Source organism: Dermacentor albipictus, unplaced genomic scaffold (assembly GCF_038994185.2).
Source record: "Dermacentor albipictus isolate Rhodes 1998 colony unplaced genomic scaffold, USDA_Dalb.pri_finalv2 scaffold_131, whole genome shotgun sequence".
In the NCBI taxonomy this organism is placed as follows: domain Eukaryota; kingdom Metazoa; phylum Arthropoda; class Arachnida; order Ixodida; family Ixodidae; genus Dermacentor; species Dermacentor albipictus.
Genome location: NW_027225685.1, coordinates 52,078 through 78,817, shown reverse-complemented (window position 1 = coordinate 78,817; position 26,740 = coordinate 52,078). Strand labels below are relative to the sequence as shown.

At 42.9% G+C, this 26,740-nt stretch overlaps 1 protein-coding gene across 1 annotated transcript; it reads right to left on the bottom strand.

Moving 5' to 3' along the window:
* Window positions 1-956: 956 nt before the first annotated feature.
* On the bottom strand, window positions 957-26,487 carry LOC139053466 (protein aveugle-like). The gene is made up of 6 exons (XM_070530443.1): window positions 26,329-26,487; window positions 26,175-26,243; window positions 14,772-14,939; window positions 13,333-13,399; window positions 6,850-6,926; window positions 957-1,055 (listed from the first exon to the last, which is right to left on the bottom strand). The coding sequence occupies exons 2-6, from the start codon at window positions 26,200-26,202 to the stop codon at window positions 1,024-1,026; spliced, it is 372 nt and encodes a 123-aa protein (XP_070386544.1). The 5' UTR covers window positions 26,203-26,243; window positions 26,329-26,487; the 3' UTR covers window positions 957-1,023.
* Window positions 26,488-26,740: the final 253 nt, after the last annotated feature.

Sequence of the window (26,740 nt, the reverse complement as noted above, 5' to 3'; positions counted from 1 at the left end):
TGTCACTAAAATGCCCTGCTCGTAGAAGCTGCTGACCCAGGATGAATTCTAGGAGCACAAATGTGGGCTTGTTGAAGCTGTAAAACGGTCCACGCGCATCTTGGGGCTGTTTGAGCCCCACCAGCTCGGTTCGCATTGGCACCTCGTGCAGCAACGATTCGCACAACGCTTCGAATTACATAGACGTCAACTACAGTTGAGTCTGTCAATTCTCTGTGACCTCCGATCATGTTTTCTCAGTTGGTACATCTTTTCTCACGTTTTTATTTCCAAAACTGTATGAACCAGGTTTTACTGTATACTGCTTCTGCAATATGTCACTGCTTGTGCATGATGCACATTTAACAGTCTTGCACAAACGTGTCCTTGGTAAAACTGCACTGGGTTGCTACCCCACAAGCCATTTAGTGTTGTACGACAGTCCAAATCTTGCCCCACGAGGGATTTATGATACCACGCAATTGCCAGCTCACATTACAAGGACACAGCTTGACACCATGCTTGAAACCATGAAGTCAAGCTACAAGTGACACCAGTTTTGAAGTGGTTCAGTTACTGTATTTGCTCTATTATAACCCACCCTGTATTGCAACGTGCACGTGATCTTCATGAACAGAAAAGAAAGATTTAATGCTCTCGATTGTAACACACACCCCTATTTTGCCTGGCGTGCCACTACCTGGTTACGCCACTGTGTTGGGTTGTTGGTCAGTCATTTTTAATGAGGATGAACTGTAGCTCAACACCAAGACATGGACACAGAAAGGAACAACAGACATAAAGTGCCAGACATTGGTTCTTGAAAGTAAAGACGGCAAGTATATCATTGTTGCTTCTCGTGTCTACATCTATCTGTACATTTTACACATCATTCCAATTTGATATGACCTCCATGTGGCAACGTATGCGACTACATGTGAGAACATTGATCTACGTATGACAGTGAAGCCACAGAGTCTCATGAAATAGCATTTATGATGAACCTGAGTGTGAGTCTTCAGTAGGGGTCTTCAGAATGCATGTTCAGCTCATTCCTACAGTCGAAAACTCAGTGCCTGCAAGAAAGCAACATAAAAAAAAACCAATTAGTATGAGCAAGTGGGTCCAACTGCTATATTTAGGTACAGACAGGCAAGCAAGCACCAGGTTGCTAACTGAACTAACACAACTTGCAGCATTAGCAGTACGTCTCATTGCTAGCCCTTTCTTACAGAGCCTGCATTTTCTGCGTGCTATTTGTAATTTGTAATGCTCCTACAGAGGATGAGCTGGGCCCATCCAAACTAAAACCTCGAAAAACAAGTTTGCCATCACTGTGCATAGGTTAGTTAAGCTTCCCTCCATGTGTTTCATTAGATGTTGCATGACAGGTGACACGACAGATCAGCACATTTTCGGACAGGCAACCTGCTTTCTAAAATGATGCTGTTGGCTTTTAGACGCTCTCACAGATGAGAACCGGGAGCTCCCGACCTTGACTTTGCAGAAAGGATGCAAATCCTCAGCCGCTCACATCATGGCTTGTCGCTCACCCCTTCCCGAGTACATTCTGGCAACTGCTAAAAGTCAAGTCCCAACTTCGTGTGCTGAAAACAATCCTCAGGTGATTAAAAGATAAGTGCTCAATAAGAACCCAGGACCTGGTGCTAGAACTGCAGTGTGGTGCAGTACATGCATTGAAGTGAACCATACAGAGGCTGACTTTCAGAATGGTTGACGCGAAGTGATACGGGTGTTCATCAAAGGGCCAGTAACGCTTTATTTCAATGCGAAGAACACACCTTTCCAGCTAACCTTTGAATTTTGAAGCTCCGCACTGAAATTTTTGTTAATGCAGTTAAGCCCACTTATAACGATACCCGCTTTAACAATATATTGGTTATAACAATGAGAAGCTACCGCACCGTCAACTTTTTGTATGTTCTCCATGGTGAAATAACTTTCTTACTACCATGTCCTAATGTCACATTATCGGTTATAACGATAATGGCTGGCTGCTGGGTGTCTGTGCCAAAAGGTAGTGAAATGCGAAATCCTCGAAGAGAAAGAGAAATTCGAGCTGCTGAATGATGGCTCGCTGCCCCAAAAGCCACCGTGCGCTCATTTTCAAGCATTCTCCGTGTAACTCCCTTCTATCATCCTTCCACGCCTCTGAAAATGAATGGGCTGCATCCATAGCTCTACGCCATGCCACCCTCCGAAACAAGAATGGACCATGCCAACTGCGCTGCTCCCAGATTGTTCGCTGGCTCACTGGCTCCTCATTCAGCGCAGTTCTGCAAACAGCTCAATTGGTTGCATCCATCTGTTGGTTGCATTGAAATCATTCCTAGCCATGTGGTTTCTCAGCCTCGTTTGACTTGCCGCTGAAACGGAAGATGGCTGGTCCGCCCACTGATCGTCGGCAATGCACGATGTTGCCAGTGAAAAGAAAGCACATGGCTATAGATTTGGAAACTAAGTGCTTTTAACCAATGAGGTAATCATTACGACCATGCTTGCATCGGATAGCGATGTCAGTGATGACATGGTAGGAAGGCTGCCTCTGCGTTATTCTCACAGGCGGCCTGGCAGATGATTCAGTCACTCCAGGGCTTTGTTTTTGCGAGGAACCTTCGCTGCATTATGTGGAGCACCTGGATGCCTTGGACGAGAATGTCAGCAAGCTTCGCGTAAAGCTTGCAAGGCTGATGGACATAGGGTTTTCTCGTGCAAGCCAATGAGAACTATCTGACGAGATGCTTGTGGTGATTTTGCCTTAGCATTTCTTCTAGATTTCTCAAGCCGACGGGCTGCCATGGCAACTTTCTCGCATATTTTAAAAGGCCTCTCTTTCGGGGCCCCTAAAACGATGCCTCGGCAGAGCTCGCATATCACTCGCTGCCTGTGACCATTCTTTGCAGTTGTTATAGCAGTTCCATTCTTTAACGCCAGCAGCTGCAGCTTCTTACACGTGATCGGAGCACCCAGGAAGCAGTTAAATGAGTGAACACAATCAACAGCTGGATGGAGGAAGCTGGTGGGAAGGGGCTCTGGCCTACCCACCATTATAGTTTTCTAACATCAGCTCTGCCATCCCCCTATTCGGATTTTTTCATGCAATGCGATTATAACAATTATCCGTTATAACAATTGAATTTTTATGGCACTCGAATAATGCTATAACTAGGTTCGACTGTACTGCACTAAGAAAGGTTTCAGTTTATTTTTATTTTTCAAAACATCTTTTTTTCAATGCATTCAACTGAAATAAAAAGTTTCAGTGGTATATTTTTTGCTCTTTTGTCGTGTGTATGTTTACTTGTATGGATAAAACAATGGTATAATCGAGTCATTTTCGCAAAGTGCTCATTGCGAAAGGATTAAAGGTATGCTGAATAGTGAAATAAGCCGACCTATTTCAGTGCTAAATTACTCTTAAATAATACCTAAAGAGCCACTATTACCCATAAGATGAGGCTTAACAAGTCACAAAAGACCCACGAACGAAAGACGAATAGCCAGACCACTTTGAAGTTGCCAGACCAGCTCGACATGTCATAGACTGCGAGGGTGTCTACCAGAAACCACGTAGTTCTTCATCAGTAATGATCAACTTCATTGTATTCTATAGGAGCCAAAGAATGGACTTGGCAACTTCTGAGAACATTTACTGCTCTACAACGGCTTCATAGTGAGACAATCGTCCATGACGTCATGTTGACAAACCGGCATGAAACTAAGAAAATGCAGAGCTTAACTTAAGTTTTCTGCTCTAATAACCAACCTCCTACCGCGACATTAATTTAATATAGACTTCTGAAATATAATAGTTCACAAGTGCAAACTGACTTAGTGCTTCTCTTTAGCGTTACTCTAACGCAGCTACCTGGCTGGACTGGAAGTACTGCACAACAGATGTCATCAACACGTTGACACAAGTGCATGGCACTACCGTAAGTGCAAGAACAAGAATCCAAACCTCTCAAAGCTCCCAAGTCCACTGGGTGCCACAGGAGTCTCTGGCCTTTCGCACTCAGCCATACCTCGTCATAACTAAGTTGCATGTGACATGAAAATACCTTCATTATACCCGTTATTTGTTACCACGCACAAGCGTATACTATTCATAACCTGCTGATATCAGTGGGGAACATTTTTGATTTCCTTTATTATACTCTCAAAATTCGCTGTAACTTGCATTTGGACAATTTTGGTGGGACCTGGCTAAGCTCTAGAGAAAATAAAGAAACCGAGTTGCCAGGTTCGTCATGGGGTGGTACAGAAGGAGAGAGAGTTGCAAGGGACTGAAATCTTTGTTGGGAATCGAACGATTGCCCAATGAAGGGAACAGACTGAAGTTACTATGCTTAATATACCACAGTAAGACTGGAAGTAACAAAGAGACTTACCCACTTATCAAATGAACTCCTCTATATCTCAATATGCAATGACCATGACTTCGAAATTCTTGAGTACCAAACCAAGACATACATGTATGCTAACTCCTTGTTTGTCCAAAAAGTAAACCAGTGGAACAAGGTGACTGAAGAGCATGTGCATTGTGTAAATGAAGATGCATTCCATTCATTCGTGTAAACCTTTGCTCAGTGGTGGGAATGCCTTTAAGCGTTTTGGAGCAGCCATTGGAGCAGGCCCAATCTACTTTTGGAGCAACTACTCTTGTGTTTGGAGAAGGTGTAAGATTCCACGGGAGTGCACGCAGAGAAACGAAATATAGTTCAGTGTTTGTTTCAGTTCACGTAATTACTTCCTCATAGGAACCCAAACGAAAATAAGGGTTTCATCGCAGCACATCATGATGGCAGCAGTAGGCACACTAACAACGACAAGCTAATGGTTGCGCTGTGCGAAAGCACCAAAGGAACACAATAGGGGCACTAAAAAGAGTAACACCAATTCCGTTTCGTCTGATTAAATATTCGTTCAAAACTTCATTTTCCTGAATGTTATGGTAATAAGTAGGAGTAAACAAAGGTGGCAGTTCGTCTTAATAAAGTTAGCCCCGAAACACCAAGGCCAGTGTGACGTCACGGACTTGAAAGTATTTTTTTAATATTTGGGCCGTTGTGGGCCAGAAAAAAAGTTCAAGTTTTGCTAAGTACTGTCTTCTGCTCTTCTTGGATAGAATGCAGTACAACTTCACCAATGAACAGTTATCAAGGCCCAAGCAGTCCCCATCAGAATCTATGATGTCACGGTAAACTGGGGCGGAAACACCCAAAACTGGGTGGTGTTTCACCACCAGTCCATGGTTGTATTTCTTTTGGCTTACCAAGCCTTTCTTGACAATCTCTGTGATACTTGTGTACGTAGTCATATGTGCTTCTTTTACAGTAGAGATACAGTAGAACCTGGGTACAACGAACAGGCTTATGTGCTAAAAACAGTTTTTATATCAGAAGATTTAACATACCAAAACTCATCTGTAATAAACTTTTCCGATGTGTTTGTTATGTATTATTTTATTATCTGAAGTCAAGGAAAGAAAGAAGGAAGTAAAATTTTTTTTAAGCCAAACTTGCGTGCAGCAGGTAGTAATATCTGACTGGGCATTCAACTGTTCTTCAACGTCAACGAGAATAGCGACTCAATAGAATGTCACTGTGATACACCTTCGATACGTTTTTGGCAAACTTCTGAGCAATCTCACATGCATGGTCAGACAGAAAAAGCAGGCCGAAAAGAAGAAAAAATGAAGTAATGTATCCTATGAACACTGTATCTGAGGCACGCCAGCGGCATTATGGCACTGGGAGCGGACACCGCAAGCCTGAACTATCTAATGTTCAGTTCGTTATGAACAAGTTACCGTATTTATTTGATCATAAGGTGGTCACAATTATAATGCGAGGATGCAGTTGCAGCACCAAAAAATAAAAATAAAAAAGAACTTGCATATCCACACTAGTATAAGGCGCTAAGGGTAGCCTACAGATTATTCAGACTCGGCTGCGACTGCCCGAAATATTGAATAATTGAAAGACCCCGGAGTAACTTAAATAACCTGTGTAGATTACAGAAAACTTTTGGCTTAAAATGCGACTTTAAGGCATTGCGTGGAACACTGCCTACACCTAATGCAAAATTTGCACTGCCACAAAGTCCCACCTCAAGGCCAAATTCGTATATAACCCGCACCATGCCTTTACTGCTACACTTTTCTAATCTCGGGGTGGGTTGTACGTCTAAAATCAGTATTGCCAAAAATTTCGCGCTACTGCAGCCATATTGAAACAGTAATTGAAGCTATCAGCCTTGCATATACAGGGGGTAACTTCACGCCTAAGGATTTAAAAAAGAACAACCTCCCTTTATGTTTGAATAAATACAGTAGTTTACATGAATATCAGTCAGCCAGTTTTGGGCATTCAATATGCCAGAGCCACAACAAAACCAGTCCTTTTCAATATCCCATTGTACTCAGTTTCAAAGAGTGACACCGAGGGGAACTTTGAGGAGATGGCTACTGTAGATTTTTGTTCTTGAACTTTAGGGAAAAGTGTGTGTGTGTGTGTGGGGGGGGTTGCATCCTCTCAGTCTCACTCCTGTCGCAGAATCCTTTTATTCTTACCTCTCTGCCTTTTCATCTTGAGCACTGAGCGTGTTTGTCATGGCACAAAAACAACATGATTCTTTCCAAAGCTGCACTTTAGCCCTCAGAGAACTATTAGCGGCATCCTTTGCAGCAGCGATGGTGGAGTGAAACTCATGAAGTTGGCCTACTAACTGACCCAGGCAAAACATACCCATTTGCCACCATGTTCAATATGAAAGCTTATGTCCAGCAACAAGCAGCAACAAATATGCTACACTAACAAGTAAGGAAACTACTATAACATGGTCTACCTTTGCTTTCAAGGTCCCTCATCTCCAAAATGTTGCTTTTCAGCTTGAGCTTGAGAATTTCACGGTACAGTTCATCCCTGAAAGAAAGAGAATAAAACCAGTGCAAGTTGGTAGAATGCCTTACTTTCTTTTCCTTCTTAATGTTCTCATGTCACAATATGGTTATACTGAGCGATTACCAATTCATACAGCATATCATTCTATTAGTTAAAAAAATAACACACAAACAACACACGTTTCGCTATGAAAAATGTTAGTAATACTGTGCTGCCCGAACTTGTAGGCAATCACTAGCATGATTAGTCTCCTGAAAAATTAATGTAGTCAATTGTATGCCACTTGTTAAACACAAGAAAATATTACTACTAATCGCATGCGTAAAGGAAGATCACTTAATTACTGAGTGATACCAAAGTCAGATAGGCAAATTTAGTGACTGAGCAAGTGCACTTTGCTGCGGCAAATGCCACTTTAGCGGCGTGCTGCTAGATGAGAAAGGAAAGTGCCATCTGAAATTTACGGCAGTGTCAATTGGAAATTTAGTCAGCCCATTACGGTCACTGACTGATTTTTCGGACTCCAAAAATTCAGACATGCTCGAATAATCGGTCTGCTTCGCGGCACCACTGTTCTCCCCATAGACCATAATGTATAACAACTGCCGAAAGTTCGGACACCTTGCAACCTCTCGTCTGATTTTTCGGACACTCCTTGAGCCAACTTGATCGAGAGCACCATGCACCGACTCTGAACGGTGCACGGTTCGACTTGCTGAACGACATTTTTGTTTTGAACAGAGCCTCCTTGCTGCCCCACAAAGTGGCATTACTGGAAATCCCCGCTCATCATTATCGTTTTTGCCTGGTTCGATAGAGTTGCTACAGCAGTTCCGGTCTCAGCTTAGTAAGCCATGTCAAGACAATTCAGCAGCTGATTTGTTTCTTTGTGCACGACGCTATGAGTAGGCCACGTTTTTAGTTTGTGCGACTGGTGTCGACGTGACGGCGTCGTGGTGTTTGCTTTGTGTGCTGTGTCGAGGTTGCGGTGATCCAGCGTGGCATACGGAAACATTGTGTCAAGTGTCTAATGGCGCCGACAGTGCCCGCACAGACTGTGCTGGGGCATGCCGGCAAGGGGGTGCCGGGAGGCCTAGGATTTGTCGCCTTCCGATGTGCTCCCTACTGATGCCGAAAATGTTCTGCAGGGGCCTGCGAAGTGGTTGCATTGCGATTCCGGACACCGTCTCATTTGACAGTTTCACAGGAGCTGACACTGCTGTACTGACATGCGTAGAACTCGACGACGGCGAGATCATTCGTCAGGTTTCTGCTGCCCCGCCAGATGATGACTCTGAGTCGGAAGATGACACACCATGTGCTACACTGCCGTCGCATGCGGAGCGTGTAGAAGCAGTGACTGTGCTTTCAGCTGCCTATAGTGACCGTACGACCCTCTCCGAGATTCAGGCTTATCTGATTGCGCATAAACAGAACAGCGTGCAATGGTCGATTCACGATTTCTTCAAGCATACTGCCGAGCCCGAACAAGTGCATGGAAATAATGGATTTCTTTTTTTTTTCTTAATTTGCTTTTTCGGACACCTGTTTATTCGGACATTTTTGCAGTCCCCGTGAGGTCCGAATAAATGGTCGGCGACTGCACATAGTACTTTGAATTTGTGGGAATATCTGGAAAATAACATTAACGTGACCAGTTGTGATGAGCGAAGACCAGATGACATTGCATCCAAAACCTAAGTAACGCACCGCATGTTAAGAAGACCTGACAGTGGAGAAGAATCGGCAGCTACAAACGGCATGGATCTTATTGTCAGATCAAAAATGGGTGTTTTCATATTCAGGGGTGCTTAGAACATTATAAATCATAATAAAACTAGTTTCAGAATTAGCTCCATGTGTTTACTGAGTATTAGCTATTAGAAGGGCACAATTATGCATAGACAAAAGAGACAGGATGAGTGAAACCAGAAATTGTTTCCTCAGGCCATCAATATTGCTCTATATTGCAGAAGAGACTCGAAAATATGCACAGAACCACAGGACAATTAAAAATAGAAAACGGAACAGACAATACTTTGCTAGTTTCCCGCCACTTGTTCCTGTTTGCTGTTAGCTCTCACCGAGTTTACAAGCTTAATGAAGCTTCAGAAATTCCCACTCATTGCTTGTAAGCAATAGAAAATTATGTGCAAGAAGGCCACCCCTTACTGCTGCAACTAGAACAACCAGACTGCTGGTAAGTAACAAGGCAAATTCGAGTGGTGCCATGCACTTACCAGTTCATGCACACGTGCACACACACCCTGCACAACCCGCACACTGCCTTCAAAATCTGAATTGGAAACACATCATAATCCTGCTATTCGATTCATTGAGCAATCAGTGGAGGGGCGTCAGAAACCTCTAGGGATGAGATCCAGCGAATTTTACACGTGTCTTAATTATATTGTGCAGCTTGATGCCCCAAAACTGTACAGTGAGGTGTGATGGATACTGTAGAGGAGGGGGCCTGTGGATAAATTTTCACCATCTGGGGTTCTTTAACTAGAAACCGATTGAAGTACAAATTAAGACACAGAGATGCTTAAACAGTGTCTTATTTTTCGGCTGAAACTGTTTCCAGCCACACACCAACTAGTCCGACAGCAGATATGACTAAATTAGGGTTCTTTAACGTGAACCCAAAGAACAGTACACGAGTGCTTTTTGCATTTCACACATCAGAATGTGACCAGCGTGGCTGAGATCTAACCAATGAAATACCACAGCGGGGTTTGCATGCGCCTCTGAGTTATACCTAACCCACCTGCTAAACGTCTGGTACAAGCAAAGCTCAGTGCCATACTTCTGCCTTGTGAAACCAGCGTGCCACAAATGTGCTTTGCCGGAAGGTCCACAGCAAGCGAGCCACGGTGCTGGTAGAACCCATGACCTCAAGCTCAGCAGCACAACGCCACAGCCCCTAACCTACTGCAGCAGGCAGCAGCACTTGACATGTATGAGCAGCTTGTCGAGGGTTTACCATTAGGGGTTGACACTACCCTTCAGTAAAGAGAGCTCTCAAAGTAACAGGCACATGTTGTTGAAGAAATCATTGAGCCCCTAGTTTTCTGGAGGATGTATGCCCGAGACTTGAAGCTAAACACTTTGACAGAATTGCCTGTCTTGTTGGGAAGTTGATTAGGACTTTCAGACTGACTCCAAACAAATAAGTGAATTTTATTAGCCGGACGTTGTGAAGCCTATTTTAGTCCTCCAGGGGTTATTCTTTGGGGGTGGTGGTGTGCAGCTTTTAAAGGGTCTTTTGTAAAAAAAAAGGAGGTTAGACACTTCACAGACGGGAAGGGGGGAAGCGGAAGGGTGAGGTGGCTGCAGTGGTGCTGGTCTGCTGGGATGACCGGTGCTCGGGAAGCTTGACTCGCGAGAGTGCCATTGACAGGAGGCGAAGGGTGGAGGGTATGGGAGAGCGCAGACGTTTTGGTGTTGGTGACCTCAGGCGGGAATCTACCAGGCTGGGCGTTTTCTTCTTTTCGTCATGTTGCCAAGGCCATGGATATACACTGAGCGTAGGTTGCCCTTCACGTGGTTTATATTACCCCCATATTTTAAATGGGGCATGACCCCAGTAGTAGTCTTTTTCGCGAGTTTGTCTCTGTTTGAAAGATTTGGGTTTCTTGGAAAGCAATTTTGTGATCGGCGTCTTCAGAATGTTCAGCGACGGCGCTGTATATACGGCTGAATGTTCTGATGTAATTCTCGTGTTGTCCGATTCTTTCTTTTAGATTTTCGGTTTCCCTGATGTACGACACCGGACAGTCGGCTGAGCCGATTTTGTAGACGACGCTTTGAGCTTTTTCTTTTGGTGGATGATCTTTTGGTTAAGGGAGGAGGATATTGAAAGTGTTTATCGGTTTGCGCGCAACTTTGAGGCCTTCTTTTTTCAACATTCGGCTGAGAGCTTCGCTGGTACCTCTGACGTATGGGATGGACACTCATTTCCGGGATTGGGGAGAAGTCAACGGCTGAAGGTCCCGTAGTTTGTTTCTTCTCTTTTGTTGTTGGGTTGTTTTTTGAATGAAGTCCTCTGTGTAGCCATTCCTTTTAAGCTCGTTGAGAACTGTTCTCTTTTCTTTCTTTAGATCTGATTGCAATGAGGAATGAGTTTCGGCTCTTTTGAATAAAGAAGTTACAACAGACGCCTTGTGGTTTGCTGGATGGTCAGATTCGAAGTGAAGGTAGTGGCCCGTGTGAGTTGGTTTTTGGCAGACTTAAAATCTTAGAATGCTGTCTGTTCGTGTAACCTGTACATTCCTTATCGCAAATTCTTTATTGTGAGCTAGCAGTGTGCACTATTCTGTGCTTTGGAATTTGTCAGACAAAGTCGACTACCTAGGCATCTCACCTGTCTTGACACAAGTGTGAGCTCCCTTTCTCAAGGTGTTGTTTTCAAACGTGTAAGGGCAATTTTCAGCATGCAGTACTGCAGAGACTCGAGGATTCTCCACTGCACAGCGCAGTGAAGCCAATATTCTGTCTCAATTTACAGAAAAAGCTTTTTAAAACAATTCTTACAAATAAAATGCCTTTATAGCATTTGTTTGATGTTTCAAGATATGTAGGGTTGATTAAAGCAAAAAAAAAGCAGTATTTTTTAATCATTTTTGGCCAGAAAGCTCTGTACGGAAATGGTTAATGTACGAATACAGTCCGGTATGTGTCTGTCTTATTTATTACAAGAAAGGACAGATTCAGTTACTTCCTTTTACAAGGACATCCAAGAAGCAGAGAGAATCAGAATTTTCATGTTCTATGAAGTAGCCAGGCTATATGGAGTAGCTATATAACTTCCCCTTCATTCACGCATGTTCATCTGCACTTGTGAAGACTGTGTGCAAACTTTTCTCGCATCTATTTTTGTAATGCTCATGCAATTTTCTTTTTTCCTTTGTCCCGCTGCCCAATGGGGAGGGATTCAGCATAGCGACGCCACGAGTGGCCTCTCGCAATGTGACGATTTGCAGCGCATGAGTCAAGGACTATCCAGCTACCAGACCAAGGTAAAAAGCATGCTGCTCCACTGCAAGAGTGCCAGATTGCACTAGTTGGTCCCCGTTTACTGTCGTTCGGTTGTTATTACTTCGTGCTATATACCCCTGCAACATGCTAGTCCACTAGCCAGCTACCACTTACAATAAAGCTACATGGAATGCGGCCACTGGACAACACACTGTTGCACATGTGAGTCCTTCGTACGCCACTTTTGCCTTTTCCACAGGAGCTACCAGTATAACTCTGTATTCAACCGACAACTATTTCCACCTTTTTTTTTGTGGTCATGACTGTTCCACTGTCACCAGGAATTTTGGTCAGCGACCGAGCAAGCCTTCTCTCTTCCTCCAAACACTCATGGATTATCTTTGACCCTAGGGGCAAAGGCGGGGGGGGGGGGGGGGGTACACTAACTCGGAAATTCTAAAATATGGTAATTTTTTTTCCCCACACATGTATAGAGTGAAACTACCTTCCTGCGCTTCCGGCTTTCAAGACGACTATCAAGTTTCCAGACGACTATTTACTATGCTGTCTCCTAATCCTTGCATGTTATTATTATGCATTTTTCTTCTTATGTACTACCACTCATTTTTGTGGCATCCATGTGCTTTGAAAATAAATATTTAAATAAATAAATAGAGCTCTAGGATTTTCATCAAGAAAACTTCCTGTTCGCACTGGAACCTTTCTGCACATCTCCCTAGATCTAGTTGAGGGCAATCAGAACCTTTTCTACCAACCATGGCTGAACATGACACCCTTACCTTCCACACACACACACACACACACACACACACACACACACACACACACACACACACACACACACACACACACACACACACACACACACACACACACACACACACACACACACACACACACACACACGCACGCACGCACACACACACGCACACACACACACAAAGTTCAAACTGATGCCCCAAGCCAAACCTCGCTTTTAAGTGTCGTAATAAGTCACTTTACTCAGTGATGAGATGCAAGATTGCAGATTGTGGTCAGATACATGAGAACAGCAGCATGGAGCACTATAATGAATCTCATCAGATTGCAATTGGCCCTAAATCTCAATCTCATCACTGCACACTCCCTCAGTACTTGCCATTCATTCAGATACATGTTGAACAACCTCGGAAAGTCACCCAATAAAGCCAGAATGGCCTTGTTTTCCTTCATTTTCACCGGACTTGAATTTACAGGTCTCGGTGCTTAATAGGCCAAACAGACCCATTGCCTCGTAAAGCCAGTATTAAAGACATAGCAGAAACTGTAGAACTTTCAGAGCCCTGAGAGAGAAACGTGTAAAATACTATTCAACAGCGTCAGAGACCTGCACACACTCCGGTGTCGTGGACCACCAGAATAGCAAGAACAGGTACAACGCACTTACCGGTGATTCGCGTCCTTGATACCCATCTTTTCAAGGCTGACATCGTTCAGTCGCACCAGTGATCGACCTGCAATGCAAGGGCAGGCAGTCTAAGCGCACAGTTAAGTACCCACAAAAAGCCACACTACTAGATAGGAGGTCCACGATTCTTGCTAACATGTAGGTTCGGCCCTTTCCTGATATCCTTGCCTATCCTGTTTTTACAGTTAGAGATTGTGTTTTGCCATTCTAATACTTGTTGCCGTGACCAGTGTTAACTTTTAGGTAAACTATGAATAAGGTAGAAACTTGAGCCAGCTGGAATGGCACAGTTCTGATGATGGAGGACCCGTGCTTAGACAAAGCACAGAGAAAAGAGCGGTGTGTGTGTCGTTCTTTTCTGTCTGCTTCTTCCAAGCACTGGTTATGAATAGTCTGGCCCTCCCTGGTTATTTAAAGTTGTTCGCATTTCTTGCTGCGTTCCGATAGCAAGTTTGCAGGGCTACGGGTTATCGAGAGGCATAGCTCTCAGAGTAAAAGACATCCTTCACAGTTTTTTTGCGCAACAAGCTTGCACCGCATGTCTGCACAAGTTCCCCTGACCCTAGCTCGTACACAGAGGCATGCTATTTGCAGTGTACAATGAAGGAAAGCATGTACAGCAGCAGTAATCAAGAGCTGAAGACATAGTTTATGCTGTCTGCCTCATTGCACTGTCATGTCGGTCACAGTGCCATTAACTACATGTTTATTAAGTATACAATATGGTCATTGCATCCTATATTCCACTGAGGTAGCCCCTTCTTTTTAACCTGCACAGGGAGACCCTGCACAGAGATACTAATGACACCAAGGGCTCCGAAATCTGACAAGGCTACATGAGCAGTGCGCTGACTGCAGGCAGACTGAGCTCGCCCATCCATCTGTACCCATTTTTCCTTTTTCTTTTGTATTTATAGGCTGCCCTTACAAGGCTGTCTGGAAAGCTGCATTGTCCATGCTTCAATTTTTGAAAAAGATGTCACCATTTGCTATCACGTGAGAACACAGTACATCAAAGTACCCGAGTTGGACTGACACAATGCTGTGGCCACAAGAATACTGAATGTTAAGTGATGTACATGGTAAGCCTTAAATAACCAAAGCCTTGATCAAGTGGCTTGCAATGGTCGGTAATGGCTAACCCCATCATTTTGCCCTAAGAACTTATAGCCAACACACACATGCACGCATAATTCATTGATAATGCTGCTTTTGTGACAACACCAACAGAGAGAATTCTGCAGCTCTTCACACTGCCAAGTCCATGACATTAACTGCGACCAACTTCTTTCTCAGTAACAGTGTTAAAATTATTTTGATAATTGATAGCATGGCTCATTATATCCCTCTATCATGTATCCTTTTTCTTTTTTTTGTGAGCGCATGGTCTAAAAGAGAAAAAGAAAAGAGAACCCCACCTGTAATCTCGTGATCAAGGAAAAGTGTTGAGTATGAGGTATAATGGTTGATGCAGACACGTTTCATCCACTTCATGACGTGCACGGTCTCCCAGAAAAAAACAGGCAGAGGCCGAGTCCGCTTCCGCTGAGCCTCCTTGTCAGCTGTTGCCGGTGAGGGTGGCGCCGCTGGGAAGGTGAACGAAGCAGAAGGCAGCAGCATGTGAGACACTGTCACGTCATCCTATGGCTTACAAGTAATGGCATCACCATCCACTAGGTTGAAGAACTCTACAAGGCAACACAGTTCAGTGTCCTTGAAAGCTGGCCATTATAAAAGAGCAGTAAGCTGTCCGAGTTGGTTTGGTAAAGAACTGCATGTTGATGTGCTGGTTCTTTTGATGCAAGCATTATAAAGGTTAAGAAAAGTTTGTTCTGTGCCATTGATTGAACGCAGGAGAACTGCCTTTATGGGGCACTTGCCTTACCATCTGAGCTTATCAGGAGGGTAGCAGATGGAGGAAGCCTCTCAATGTATAAGAATTTTCTATAACAAAACTTACTAAAGCTGGCAAATTTACACAGAACATGTTCAGGTAAGAAAGGACCATGTTCCTTACTTAATGATCACTATATATACACAGTCTCCAGAGTGTATGCAGCAGTATGTGTATATAGGTAAATTACTCATAGGGTCCCCTGATCATAAGAAGGACATTTACAGAAGAATAAAAATGGGTTGCATTGTATATGGCAGGCATGACCAAATGATGACTGGAAGATTACCACTGTGGTTGAAAGGGAAAGTGTACAATCATTCCATTCTACTGGTGGTAACATATGGGGCAGAAAGAGGTTAGCAAAGAAGCTTAAGAACAAGTTGAGGACCATGCAAAGAGCAATGGAACTAAAGAAGTTAGGCATGATGTCAAGAGACAGGAAGAGAGTGGCGTGGATCAGAGAGCAAATGGGGACACCCGATAATCTAGCTGACTTTAAGAGAAAAATATGGAGCTGGGCAGGCCATCTAATACGTAGGGCAGATAACCGGTAGCCCACTAGAGTTACAGAATGGGTGCCAAATGAAGGGAAGCGCAGTCGAGGATGGCAGAAAACTAAATGGGGTGTTGAAATTGGGAAATTTGCTGGCAGAAGTTGGAATAATCAGCCAGCGCAAGACAGAGGTAATTAGAGATTGCTGAAAAAGGCCTTCGTCCTGCAGTGGACATAAAAATAGGCTGCTGCTGCTGATGACATATACAGCTACAGCTGTGTAGGACAAACACGATGACTAGTTCCAGGTTTTTCCTGCTCAGACTCCTTAAAAGGTACGAAAATCTTGGATCGTGAGCTCTGTCATATATCAAAACCACCAAAACACAGACACTGTGGCTGCAAATTGAACATGACATTGAAAATATTGTGAAACCTGTTTGTGCAGGTGGTCAGCAGCATGATTATTTCACTAAGCGTGGCAAGTAAGGAACCATTAGTCTTGTTTTTTTCTGAGCCATTTTACCCTAAACCACAAGCTGGAATCTAGGACTAACTAGGAACCCCTACAGGGGCAGGGACTCATAGTGGTGCCCACATGGCAGATTGCTGTTTGTAGTTTGTCTACAAGTGCTAAAGAGGCACACTGTGAAAGTTGACACATCACAGATAGATCAATGGTGCAGCCATCCCAACAATTAAAATGATACCCGACAACGGTGGTTGAACAAGGAATGTTGCTGGACTAAACGATTCGACATTTGTCTTTGCCACAGCGATAACTAGTCCATGCATTAAAATGTTTCCTCCAGTGACATTCCTCGTTCGACCACTGTCGATTCCTTTGTCTCCATTTTCCTCTGAACACTTCGGCACAGCAATGATTAACACACTGTTGTTGTCATCCTGTTGTCATCACTGTAACTGCTACACCAATTAAGACAACAAGACAGACACTGTTTGCCACATAACAGCCAAATATGCCCTTATGTTACACTCATGTAAAATGATGATCCCCCTTTTGCTTCGATTGGGCCTTTTTATTGATATCCATCAATGCAAGTTGCTGATTCTAAGAATAATGACGGTATGGTGGCTGCAAAACTAACCAATAGAATAGATAAACTTTATTGAAAGAATAATCACAATAATCGCTAATGGTTGGGCCCCTAGTCCGGGGCACTGCTGGCTCTTGACCTCTTCTCAGCTCTCTGGATCAACTTGAGCTGGTTGTCGAGGGCCGAGCTGAACAGCAGTGCCTCTCATTGCTCCCTTGCGGTGTTCTATGTTGTGTTGTGTTTAATGGTGCATAAGCAACTCAGCCTATCATGCACCAAACACAAGGTCAAATTTTTTTTAAAAGTTGGGTCACCTCAGTGACGGTGTTCTATGTTGTGTAGCATGCATTACCACATAAACTAACCAAGCAAGGTAAAATGAAAAACCTGGGAAATAAGTTGAAAGATATTATTCAATACTTTCATAGTCAATGCTTTTTCAAACGAATGCACCAATTCACACTACGCTATTTCACAAGTCATCAGGTCTATTCATTCCTGTGCTGCTTATACACTGCTGACCTGAAATGCTGACAAGGAACTGGTATGTTGAGAAATGTGTCTGATGTCTTTTGTTTTGACGTCCTTTCAACTTACATCTGCATGCATTTGCTGCAAGAAACCTGGTGATTCATCCTGAATGTATGGAAACGGTGCCTTCACATATGTGGCTAAGATTCAAGTCAGGTCGGACTCTAGCTTCAAGCTGAATTTCTTTCCTAAACACTTACACTTCTTATGACATCATCTTTGCCACACTGAGAGTTTCCAAAACTTGGTCAGCAGAATGCAATGAACCTATTCCAAATGTTTGCTTGCTTCATCAGTGGCGCTCCGCTTATGTTACCACCAGGATAGCCTAGTTGGGAGCCATGTATGGTAACAAAGGAATGAAGTCAATCAAAAAGGAATTGTTGCATTATGCTAGCTTATGCAAGCATTATGCATTCTTGGTGTTAGCTTGGCTTATCAGCTTTTTGGAAGCGTGCCGGTGGGGTGCTGCAAGCTCCAGATCCTTTAATATGCTCACAAAACACTGCTAAGCCAAGTGATAGCCAAGGAACATAACAGCAGGATGTGAAGCTGTGAAACCCTTAACTGTACAGATGCAGCAGTTTACTGCAGGTGTGCTTAGGATTGAGATGGCTCAGCCTGTACTGCAGACTACGCCTTCGAAGTACTCCTTTTCTTACGAATTCTGGCATGATACAGTGCGACATCCATAGGCCCAGTGTGCCGTGAGGGCACAGTGCAAGAGTCAGTGGTGGTGGTAGCGTTGCAATGGCAAGGATGTAGTGAGAGGGGGTGAGAGTGCAGGAAAAAGAATGCAGAAGTAGAGTAGCCGCAAATTTGCCACTGCAGCTGCTTTGGCGATTTGCCAGCTCACCGACAATATGCAAAAGTTCTTAAACCTTTCACTGCCAATTATTTTTTCCTGCTGCTCCTCAGCCCTTGCTGTATTTTTTGTTTGTGGTGGCACCGCTAACATTTCCTGCTACATAGAAACTGCTTCTTAACTGATGCTTTCTACAGTTTGAAAATTCATCAGCAGTTCATAAATTCGTTCATCTGTCAAATCACTGCTTCACCTGCCACATTAGGTTACTATGGCTCCCTTGTAGAGATGGAACGGCAGAGCATCGCAACATTTGCTCCCACGTGCTTGTGCAATTCTCAGTTTACAAGCTTTATGTGTTCAGATGACCTCTTTATAGAGGGTGCAATGGCTAGGCAACATTCTTTTTTGCATGAGTTGCAGAAAAAAAAAAAGGAACAATGCACTTGAGAGTGACAGGGGCTGTGTAAGGATTGGTCGCCGAAGTTTCCTTGACAGTGGGAGTGTAAGGGTGAGCTACTGTATCAAGAAGCAAGTTACTAGAAACATCGCACACCACTAGATTTTGTCTTAACTGGCACAAAGTAATCTGTCAATCTTTGTTATGAACTGAGAAGAGGTCGTCTATAACCACTTAGAAATTATGTTTGCATTGTTAAAGGGCCCCCTCACCAGGTTTCATCATTTTAAACAAACAAATGTCGCACATACATGCGGTGCTGACGATCATGTCCACAAAGTATCAGAGTGCTGTGTCTTGTGAACACAGCTGAAATTTCGAGCCAAACACTGCATGGCTTCCCTCTGAAGGACTCTCAGCCATAGGACAAAAGTCGCATGCACAAATGCTTCTTCACAGTGACTGTTTCTTCATTCACCATGGCTAATCATCAAATGCAGAAGATCCAACAGCACAAGAGAGGAACAGAAGGAAAAAAAGAGGGCTGGGATTGACGCCGTGGGATGTCCCATGGCTCTGGTATGGGAGAAGGCAGGGAAGGAACATAGTTTGGGAAAGCTACTAGTGGCGCAGGAAGACAGTGTCTTTGTTGGCAGTGACGCTCGCCTCGTGGTGGCATGGTAACAGGACCGTTAATTTAGTTTATTTCTTCTTATAATGAAGCAATTTTAACAATTACAAATGTAAAATACTCCTCGGAAGGCATTTTAAAGCTTCTAGTATAAAGCTAAATTTCAATGGTGCTTGGTGAGAAGCTGTTGATGCGGATAAATGCGACTTGCAAGTTAGGGATCAGTTGGGATCTTTTCCAGTGCGACTTCTTTCTCAGTAAGCAATGTTCCATGCCTTGAGTGCAAGGCGATGCTCTATTGTTGCTTGCGCATTTTCTAGGTCTGACAGAGTTCAACTATGTTCACAACAGAGCTAGGCACATTTTAGACCTGGTCACCGTGAATTTTCTGGCTAGAAAAATGTCTGCTGCTGATGAGCATCTAACTCCCCCCAGTAAGCGACATGCTCCATAATAATTTGCGGTGTTCTCACAAAAGAAGCCAGTATCACACAGTTCATATCAGTCACTAGCTTTCAGTGCCAGTAACTATCGCAAGCTATTTGATTATCTGAACGTCATGGATTGGTGTTTCCATATGAAATGGCAGATGTCAATGAAGCAGTCATTGTTTCGAGCACACTAAATGCTCAATGCATGTTTTTATTATGTGGAAAGAATTTAAGCCCTGATGATACCCTGTGTGATTTTGAAAAGAGGTGCATGGTTTGCTTACAAAGAAGCTGAGGTATGATAGAATGCACAAAGCTACAATATTCCGTTTATGGCATGGAAGGTTTAGTAGTCTCGACTTGCGCATAAAATATGGTGTAACAAAAATGCCTATGCCAGTTTGACAGAATGTTTAACTTGTGATCCACAATGGTTTTTGGTGCTATTCTAAAGACAGTGTGGCTTTGGTAACTTGTTTAACTGACCCTTCTCGATATGAACTAGCAGACCTATATGACATCGCCAGTGTGCTTGCAGAGCAATTTTCTTTGGTGCAATGGACAGACTACATCCTTCAGGTCATGCTGATGACCCACCCACCTCCAGTGACCACATCACAATTTCATCAGTGTCAAAAGAGAATGTTGTAGGGGCCATATAGAGTCTGAAGCCAAAATGTTTATTGTCATTGTGAGGTACCTAGTTTTATCGTAAATGGTAGTTTTTATTTTTACACTAATATTAATGAAAATTTTTAATCTTTGTCTGCGCATGAGTGCATTCCCTACTGAGCGAAAAATTTCAGTAGTCATCTCCCCTCATCAAAGTGGTAGCACGAATGATGCTAAATATTATTGCTATTGTCCCATGTCCCTTTTGCCTTCTTTCATTCGAGTTTTTGAAATAGTTATGTTACTTTTTGTTTTTAAATGCAAAATGACAAGCTGCCAGCAGTTTGCGAAAGGTCTTTTGAAATGAATGTTGTGCCTATGTGTGTGCATTTAGCCTTTCCTTCACAAGTCATTAGCAAATAAATTTCACGTATTGTGACCATTCAAAGGTCTTTGACCTAGTTCAACACTGCCTATTTGTGCAAACTCGTCTGTCTTATGGTGTTAGCCTGTGAAGTGTTCTCCACCTTATGAGTCAATATCTGAAGTGCCTGAAGGTTCTGTTCTGGGTTTTTTGTTAAAAACTTTTACCAATGATCATGGACAGCATGAACAACATTTCAATTTCCTCATGTCTGCTGACAGTGTCAAACTTTTCCCAGCGATCAAAAATGAACATCACAGTGAACTGGCACAGAGCAGCATGCATTATATTGTTCATTGGCATGCCAGAAATCTTTTACATGTTAAGTATGATCAAGGTATCTAAGCGAACTGGAACTTCACAAACAAGTGTCTTTTTTGGCACTCTTGGAACCAAACACAAAGTTTTTTCCTTTTGTGTGTATCTTTTAATTCGTGGAAAAGTATGTTCTTCAGTCAATACAAACTAGATCAACAACTAGTTCTGTTGAAACCCAAAGTATTTTGTCGTATTTGGGCGGTTGTGCCTAGTAAGTGTAATGAAAATTGCTAAGTATTTGGGATCTTCAGAATACAGTATAGACCATCTTTACAGATAACAAACTTGGCCAAAGTAGACATGGTCAAAACCCATGGCATCATGGCAAGATGATGCAGAAACTTCAACATGATATTGCTACCTGTCTTAAGTCTTTGCTTATTTTCTGACCTTATCAAGGCTCTCCTCAAGTTAAGAGTGATCTTTTGGGTGATCTAGAAGCACAACTTAAAATACAGCTCAACTTGACTTTCTGTTTGGTGTCGGCAAGAGTAAAAAGAAACCCTAAATCAGTGTCCACTGATAAAGTATCCTTTCAAAATTCTGTCTGTGAATTTCGTGTTATTAGGCTAATTATTAGAAAAAAATATAAAGGCTAAAGTTCTATTTCTTAAATTTGAAGCTGGAACCTCTGCACCAGTACACCACTGTGACATCATGGATTGCGTTTTATTTTTCTTTTATATTTGGGCTGTTGCGGTTCTATACAGGTTCTCAAAAACTTGCTAAACCCAGTCTCTGACTGTTTCAGAATACAATTGTAGTACATCTTTACTGCCAAAAAAAAGAAAGAAAATCGTCTAGACATGAGCAGGTGGCATTGAAATCCTTGATGTCATATCAAGCAGGCACGAGAACTTCAAGGTGGTGTCACCAGCTGTCTTTTATTTTAGCATTTTTCCTGGCTTGCTGCGCCTTCTCCATAGTAACAGTGGCTTATTTTGGTATCCTAGCAGGGCAACGCACTAATACAGCTACAGAAAAACTAGAGATGATGCAAATCTGAAAGATGGGTGATGCTGTCACCTTAGGTTTCTGCACTAGGTCCTCACGATGTAATGAACTTTGATAAACTTTCCTTGGGACTAGCCAAACAGTTTATCAATAAAAAAGTATTCTACCACTTTTTAGAGTAGCCAAAGACTAAACTTAGGTGACTTTTGATCTTTGCTTGTAGTCCGTAATTAACTTTTTTCACTTCAACCAGTAATGTTTTCCTTGCAACGGGCATTTTTAGATGTTCTTACAGCATATAAGTCTTCCAGCAGCTTGTTTTTTTTCCTTTATCACAACTTCTAAACATTTATTTTCTTTACCAACCATTCATATAAAGAGCTAGTCATAGAGTGGCAATTAATTTTTAAGACTCTAAGAATGTTAAGAGGCTTTTGGAGTGATATTGGACTTAAAAATTATCCTGATTGTCCATGATAACTGGCTCTTTTTTCTACGCAAGTCAGTACAAGTGTAGTCCCTATGTCGAAATAAATATTTCTGCCATAAATATACGCGGTTGCATTTCACTTTCAAATATTCAATTTGATATTCGTATTCATATACGAAAAAGTTTACATTTACATGCCTCTACTTGAAATCAATGACATGACAATATCAAATGAGCACAGTGGTTTAGGTGTAGAATTCAATAACAGCAATCACAGCCTTAATGTTCTCTGATAGCAACAAATTTTCTTCTGCCAAAATGAACGAAACCAATGCCTTGAATGAAGAATACTTCAATATAGACTGATTTAGCACTGGTCCCGACTGACCCTTCAACTTATGGTGACACATGTTGGCCATGAGAGGCGGCAGCACCGTCACCACGTTAGTGTGGATGGGCAGTTGGCAGGCACGCATTGAAATGCATGCAGCTGTGCACATAGCCGTGAATGATTTTGGCTGATTGTTTAGTAATGAAGTGTGCTGAATGCAGTGAACTGTTAATATATTGCCACTGTTGCCACATTTTTGCATGAAATGCATGGGAAAATCCTGCTATTCATCAAAAGAGTACAAAATGCCGTTTCTGTACATGCATGGTGCATTTTGTTGGTGTTAGGCTTACGTTCAGTTTATTCTGTTAGTGCAGATGTCGTGCAACTCAAATTTCTACTATTTTCGCACTGATTATAAAATTGCCTGTATTTCTGTATAGTGAAGTTAAAGTTGGTGGTTATCGTGGTTCTACTTTACTGCTTGTGGGCTTAGTTGACTACCTTCTACTTCTTTTTAGATTCTCTAGCAAATACAGGATAGTTACTAATTTCAGTTAAACAAGGTATGGCACTATGAGTGACAGTGCAGTGGCAGGAGTGACCTGTTGCTTCACGTACAATTTTTTATTTGCCTTTCTTCCAGTAACAGTAAAAAACTTGGCATTTTACTACAAGGGTGTTCTTGCAGGATTACATGCATGAGAATGGCATGAATAACTTTAAATTATTTTAAGAGCCAACTTTATTGCATTGTTTAATGCGGCAAATTGGGCATGTTGGTACATATTGTCCTTGTAGTAACATACTACATTGGTACATATTGTGCTCATCCTTTTCATCTCGTCTCCATCTGTGTTTTTTGTTTTGCACTGCCGCCTTTTCAATTATTGCAGTGCTTTCTTTATTTGTGAAAATAATGGATCGCTACCTTCCATCTGCAATGTTTCAGATGCTGCTTTTGTGACACTGCATTTCCGCTTGCCTTTCGTAGCAGATATAAAGTACGAAACTATGAAAATTAACTTGCAAGGCAATATTATTTATGTGCAGTGGCATATCCACATATTACAACGGCACCTCGGAAACAGCTAGGGACGGTCGCATAAACACAGTCACAGCCAAAGTTATGCCATTTCAAGTCATGCGCCCTAAGATCAGTTGTATCCTGCGGTATCATATAAGGACTTATGATTTTCTTTCCTACTACTGAGTGATCTCATGCCACCTTGTTGATGTTTCATGGCATCACAAAGATTGCGGAATAATCAACACAATGAAGCAATCGCCACACTCAGTGTTTAGGTACCGCAACGGCCACTTCATTTGTTTAAAACGATGCCAAATGTTTTTTGTGAAGTGCCTGAATTGTAATGCAACTATAAAATTTGAATGCTAGTGATGAATTGAGGGTGCAACGATCCCAGATCCTGGGCACAACACGCACAGTCAATTATTTTATTGCAACGCAAAGGCTACTGCTCAAAGCCAGGCGAGTCTCTAAATCACCAAAAGAATGCATACCATCATTCAGGACGGCACTGCAACCTCGGAATGAACAGACGTTAAAGGATATGTGCGCTACACATGTAAACAAGTAGCAGCTAGCAGATGATGCAACGCATCAATGACACTATCGTGGTTCGGCCAGTGTCTGCCAGGTGGCGACTCCGCTTGATCTTGTGGCCAATAGGACTCACTTCAAAATAGGAGACGTGACCGAACAGTAATAGTAGCAGTTTGTGGTAATAAGAACAATATGGACAACTAGAAGTAGAAAATAAAAGGCTGTGGGCATTGTAAATGCCTGACGTCTCAGTGAATATCTGAACTGCCCTGCTGCCATGAGGAAAATAAACATAAGCACTACAACAAATTAGAAACATATAATACGCTAGCTCTTGGAGGCATTTTTTCAGCGCGGTGAAAGAAAGCACTTGTCACACCGCAAAACTTTGCAGCTGCATGTACGAGTACACGTTACAGTAAAGGGTCTTGATGAAATGTTTCACAGCTTGCAAAACGAGGTGCCTGTGACCTATGTTAAGGTGAACCATTCTGTGTGCACAATGCCTGCCTACAGCCCTAAAGAAAAACCAGTTGTTCCGCACAAACAGCTGCTCCCTTTGCACCCAAAACATAGGTCATGAAACGCTTTCAGAAATCTGCATAATGCCGACAAATTGCTGAATGTGGTGTCATGAATACTGTCATTAGTGCTGGTTTAGGCAGATGAAACGTCACTTCTCGTGGCACGATGCGCACAAATGCGCGTGCAGGCACGGTCATTGTGATCCTAACAAATACCAGTGATATGAGCTTATGTTAGTGACAATAACAATACTAAAACGTAAATTACCATGCTTTCCACAAATGAATATCCATCAAAGTAGCCAACGTTGAGTTTGCTGGTCAGCATTGGCTGTGATGGTCGACTACACCACTGGCGCCCACTGTGAGCTTTTCGATAATATGCATAGCAGCACACCCCCAAATCCCTTGGCCTTCTTTTTGTACATGTATGTCTCTTGCCTCAAAGGAACCCTACGCTCTAAGACCTCAAAAATAATTACTGTATTCTTGTCCTGCAGCCTTGTCGGCGTCTAGTAAAACAATGAGAAGCGTCCCACCGGATCGTTTTTCAGTAGTAGTGAAGGGTCTGATGAAAGTTTTTTTCAGCTGATGGCAGGGTGAAAAGCACAAATTTCAGTCTCTGAGTAAGTAAAAGAAATGAAGAAGAGAAAAAGGAAGTGGTGGGGAAAAGGGGTAAGGCAATCGTGGCTTTTCGTCGGCCAGTGTTTGTGAAGCACTTCTCACAGCATCATCACACTTTGAGAAATGTCTAGGACACGAAGTTTTCACTGCGACGTCTTCAATTAATAAAATATAAAAAAAAGACTGAAAGAAAGTGCGGCGTCGCGCTTGAAAATCTGCTGAAATCCGACTTTTAGTGGTAAAACGTTTAGCGAACAGCAAGTAAATTGTATTAGGGCAGAGACAGAGGCTTCCCACAGAAGTACCACGTACGGCAACACCTGCTGGCCTGTACGGTCTCCACGCAAAGCAAAACAAAGATCGCGCTTCGTTTGAAGTACAATTAAGTTACAAGTTACCATCACTGCCTGTTGACACGTAGGTTAAACGAGGGCACAAACAGCCCTAACTACAGCTAAAGTGGGCGATTCTTGGATAGACATCGATCTTAATCACGCTGCTTAAGCTAGGCGTTGCATTTTCAGCAACAGCGGAAATGCGTAACGTCATCTTTGAAGGCTAGTCGTCGAAGCCAAGCAAACGCAACCATCTTGTGTATTATTGCCGGCTCCGCCAGTTTTACGATGCGCTTTAATCGGTAACCATTATTTGCAGAACCGACTCAACAACAAGTTTATCGCTTAGAATGGCGATAGTGGCAACTAAAGATAAGTGCGAACATTGGATAAACGTGTCGTCTCCAACCATGCACACTTACAAGCCTTAAAACACAATTGACACCGCGTACTTACTCGGCTCGGGCTGCCGATGTTTCGCCATGATTCCCTCCCGGCGAAGCTACTCGAGCATATGGAGGTTCGCTGCAAAGATGACAAGCAGGTTGGCTAAGCACAACTATTAGCACACACGCTGGTGATGACGGCATTGAAATTTTGACCCACTTACCGTGACGAAAAGTCACGACAAAGCGGCACAGCAACAAGCGGCCGAGGACTGTCAGCTTGTAAACAAAAGGGAGCCGAAGCTATTGTGACGGGAGACGAGAGCATTCACGTTATTTTGACGCTGGGAGCGCCCTTTTTGAACATGGTCTAGTTCGATCTTTGGTAACGCCTTTCGCCGTGCACTTTGTGTGAGATCTATGCAATTCCAGCTGGTAAATATTGTTGCGAGGCGGAAACAAGTTTTGTTTAGGAGTGCAGGCACGAACACAACCGGCTCTGGTCACCTCCTGGTGAAAGCAGTTGAAAAAACTTCAAAAAGATAGACGAATACCAGACAGTTGGCGACAAAGTAGAATGGATTTAATTTATAAAGGTAAGGGGAAGAAAGATAGAATTCACTCGTATAGACCGTT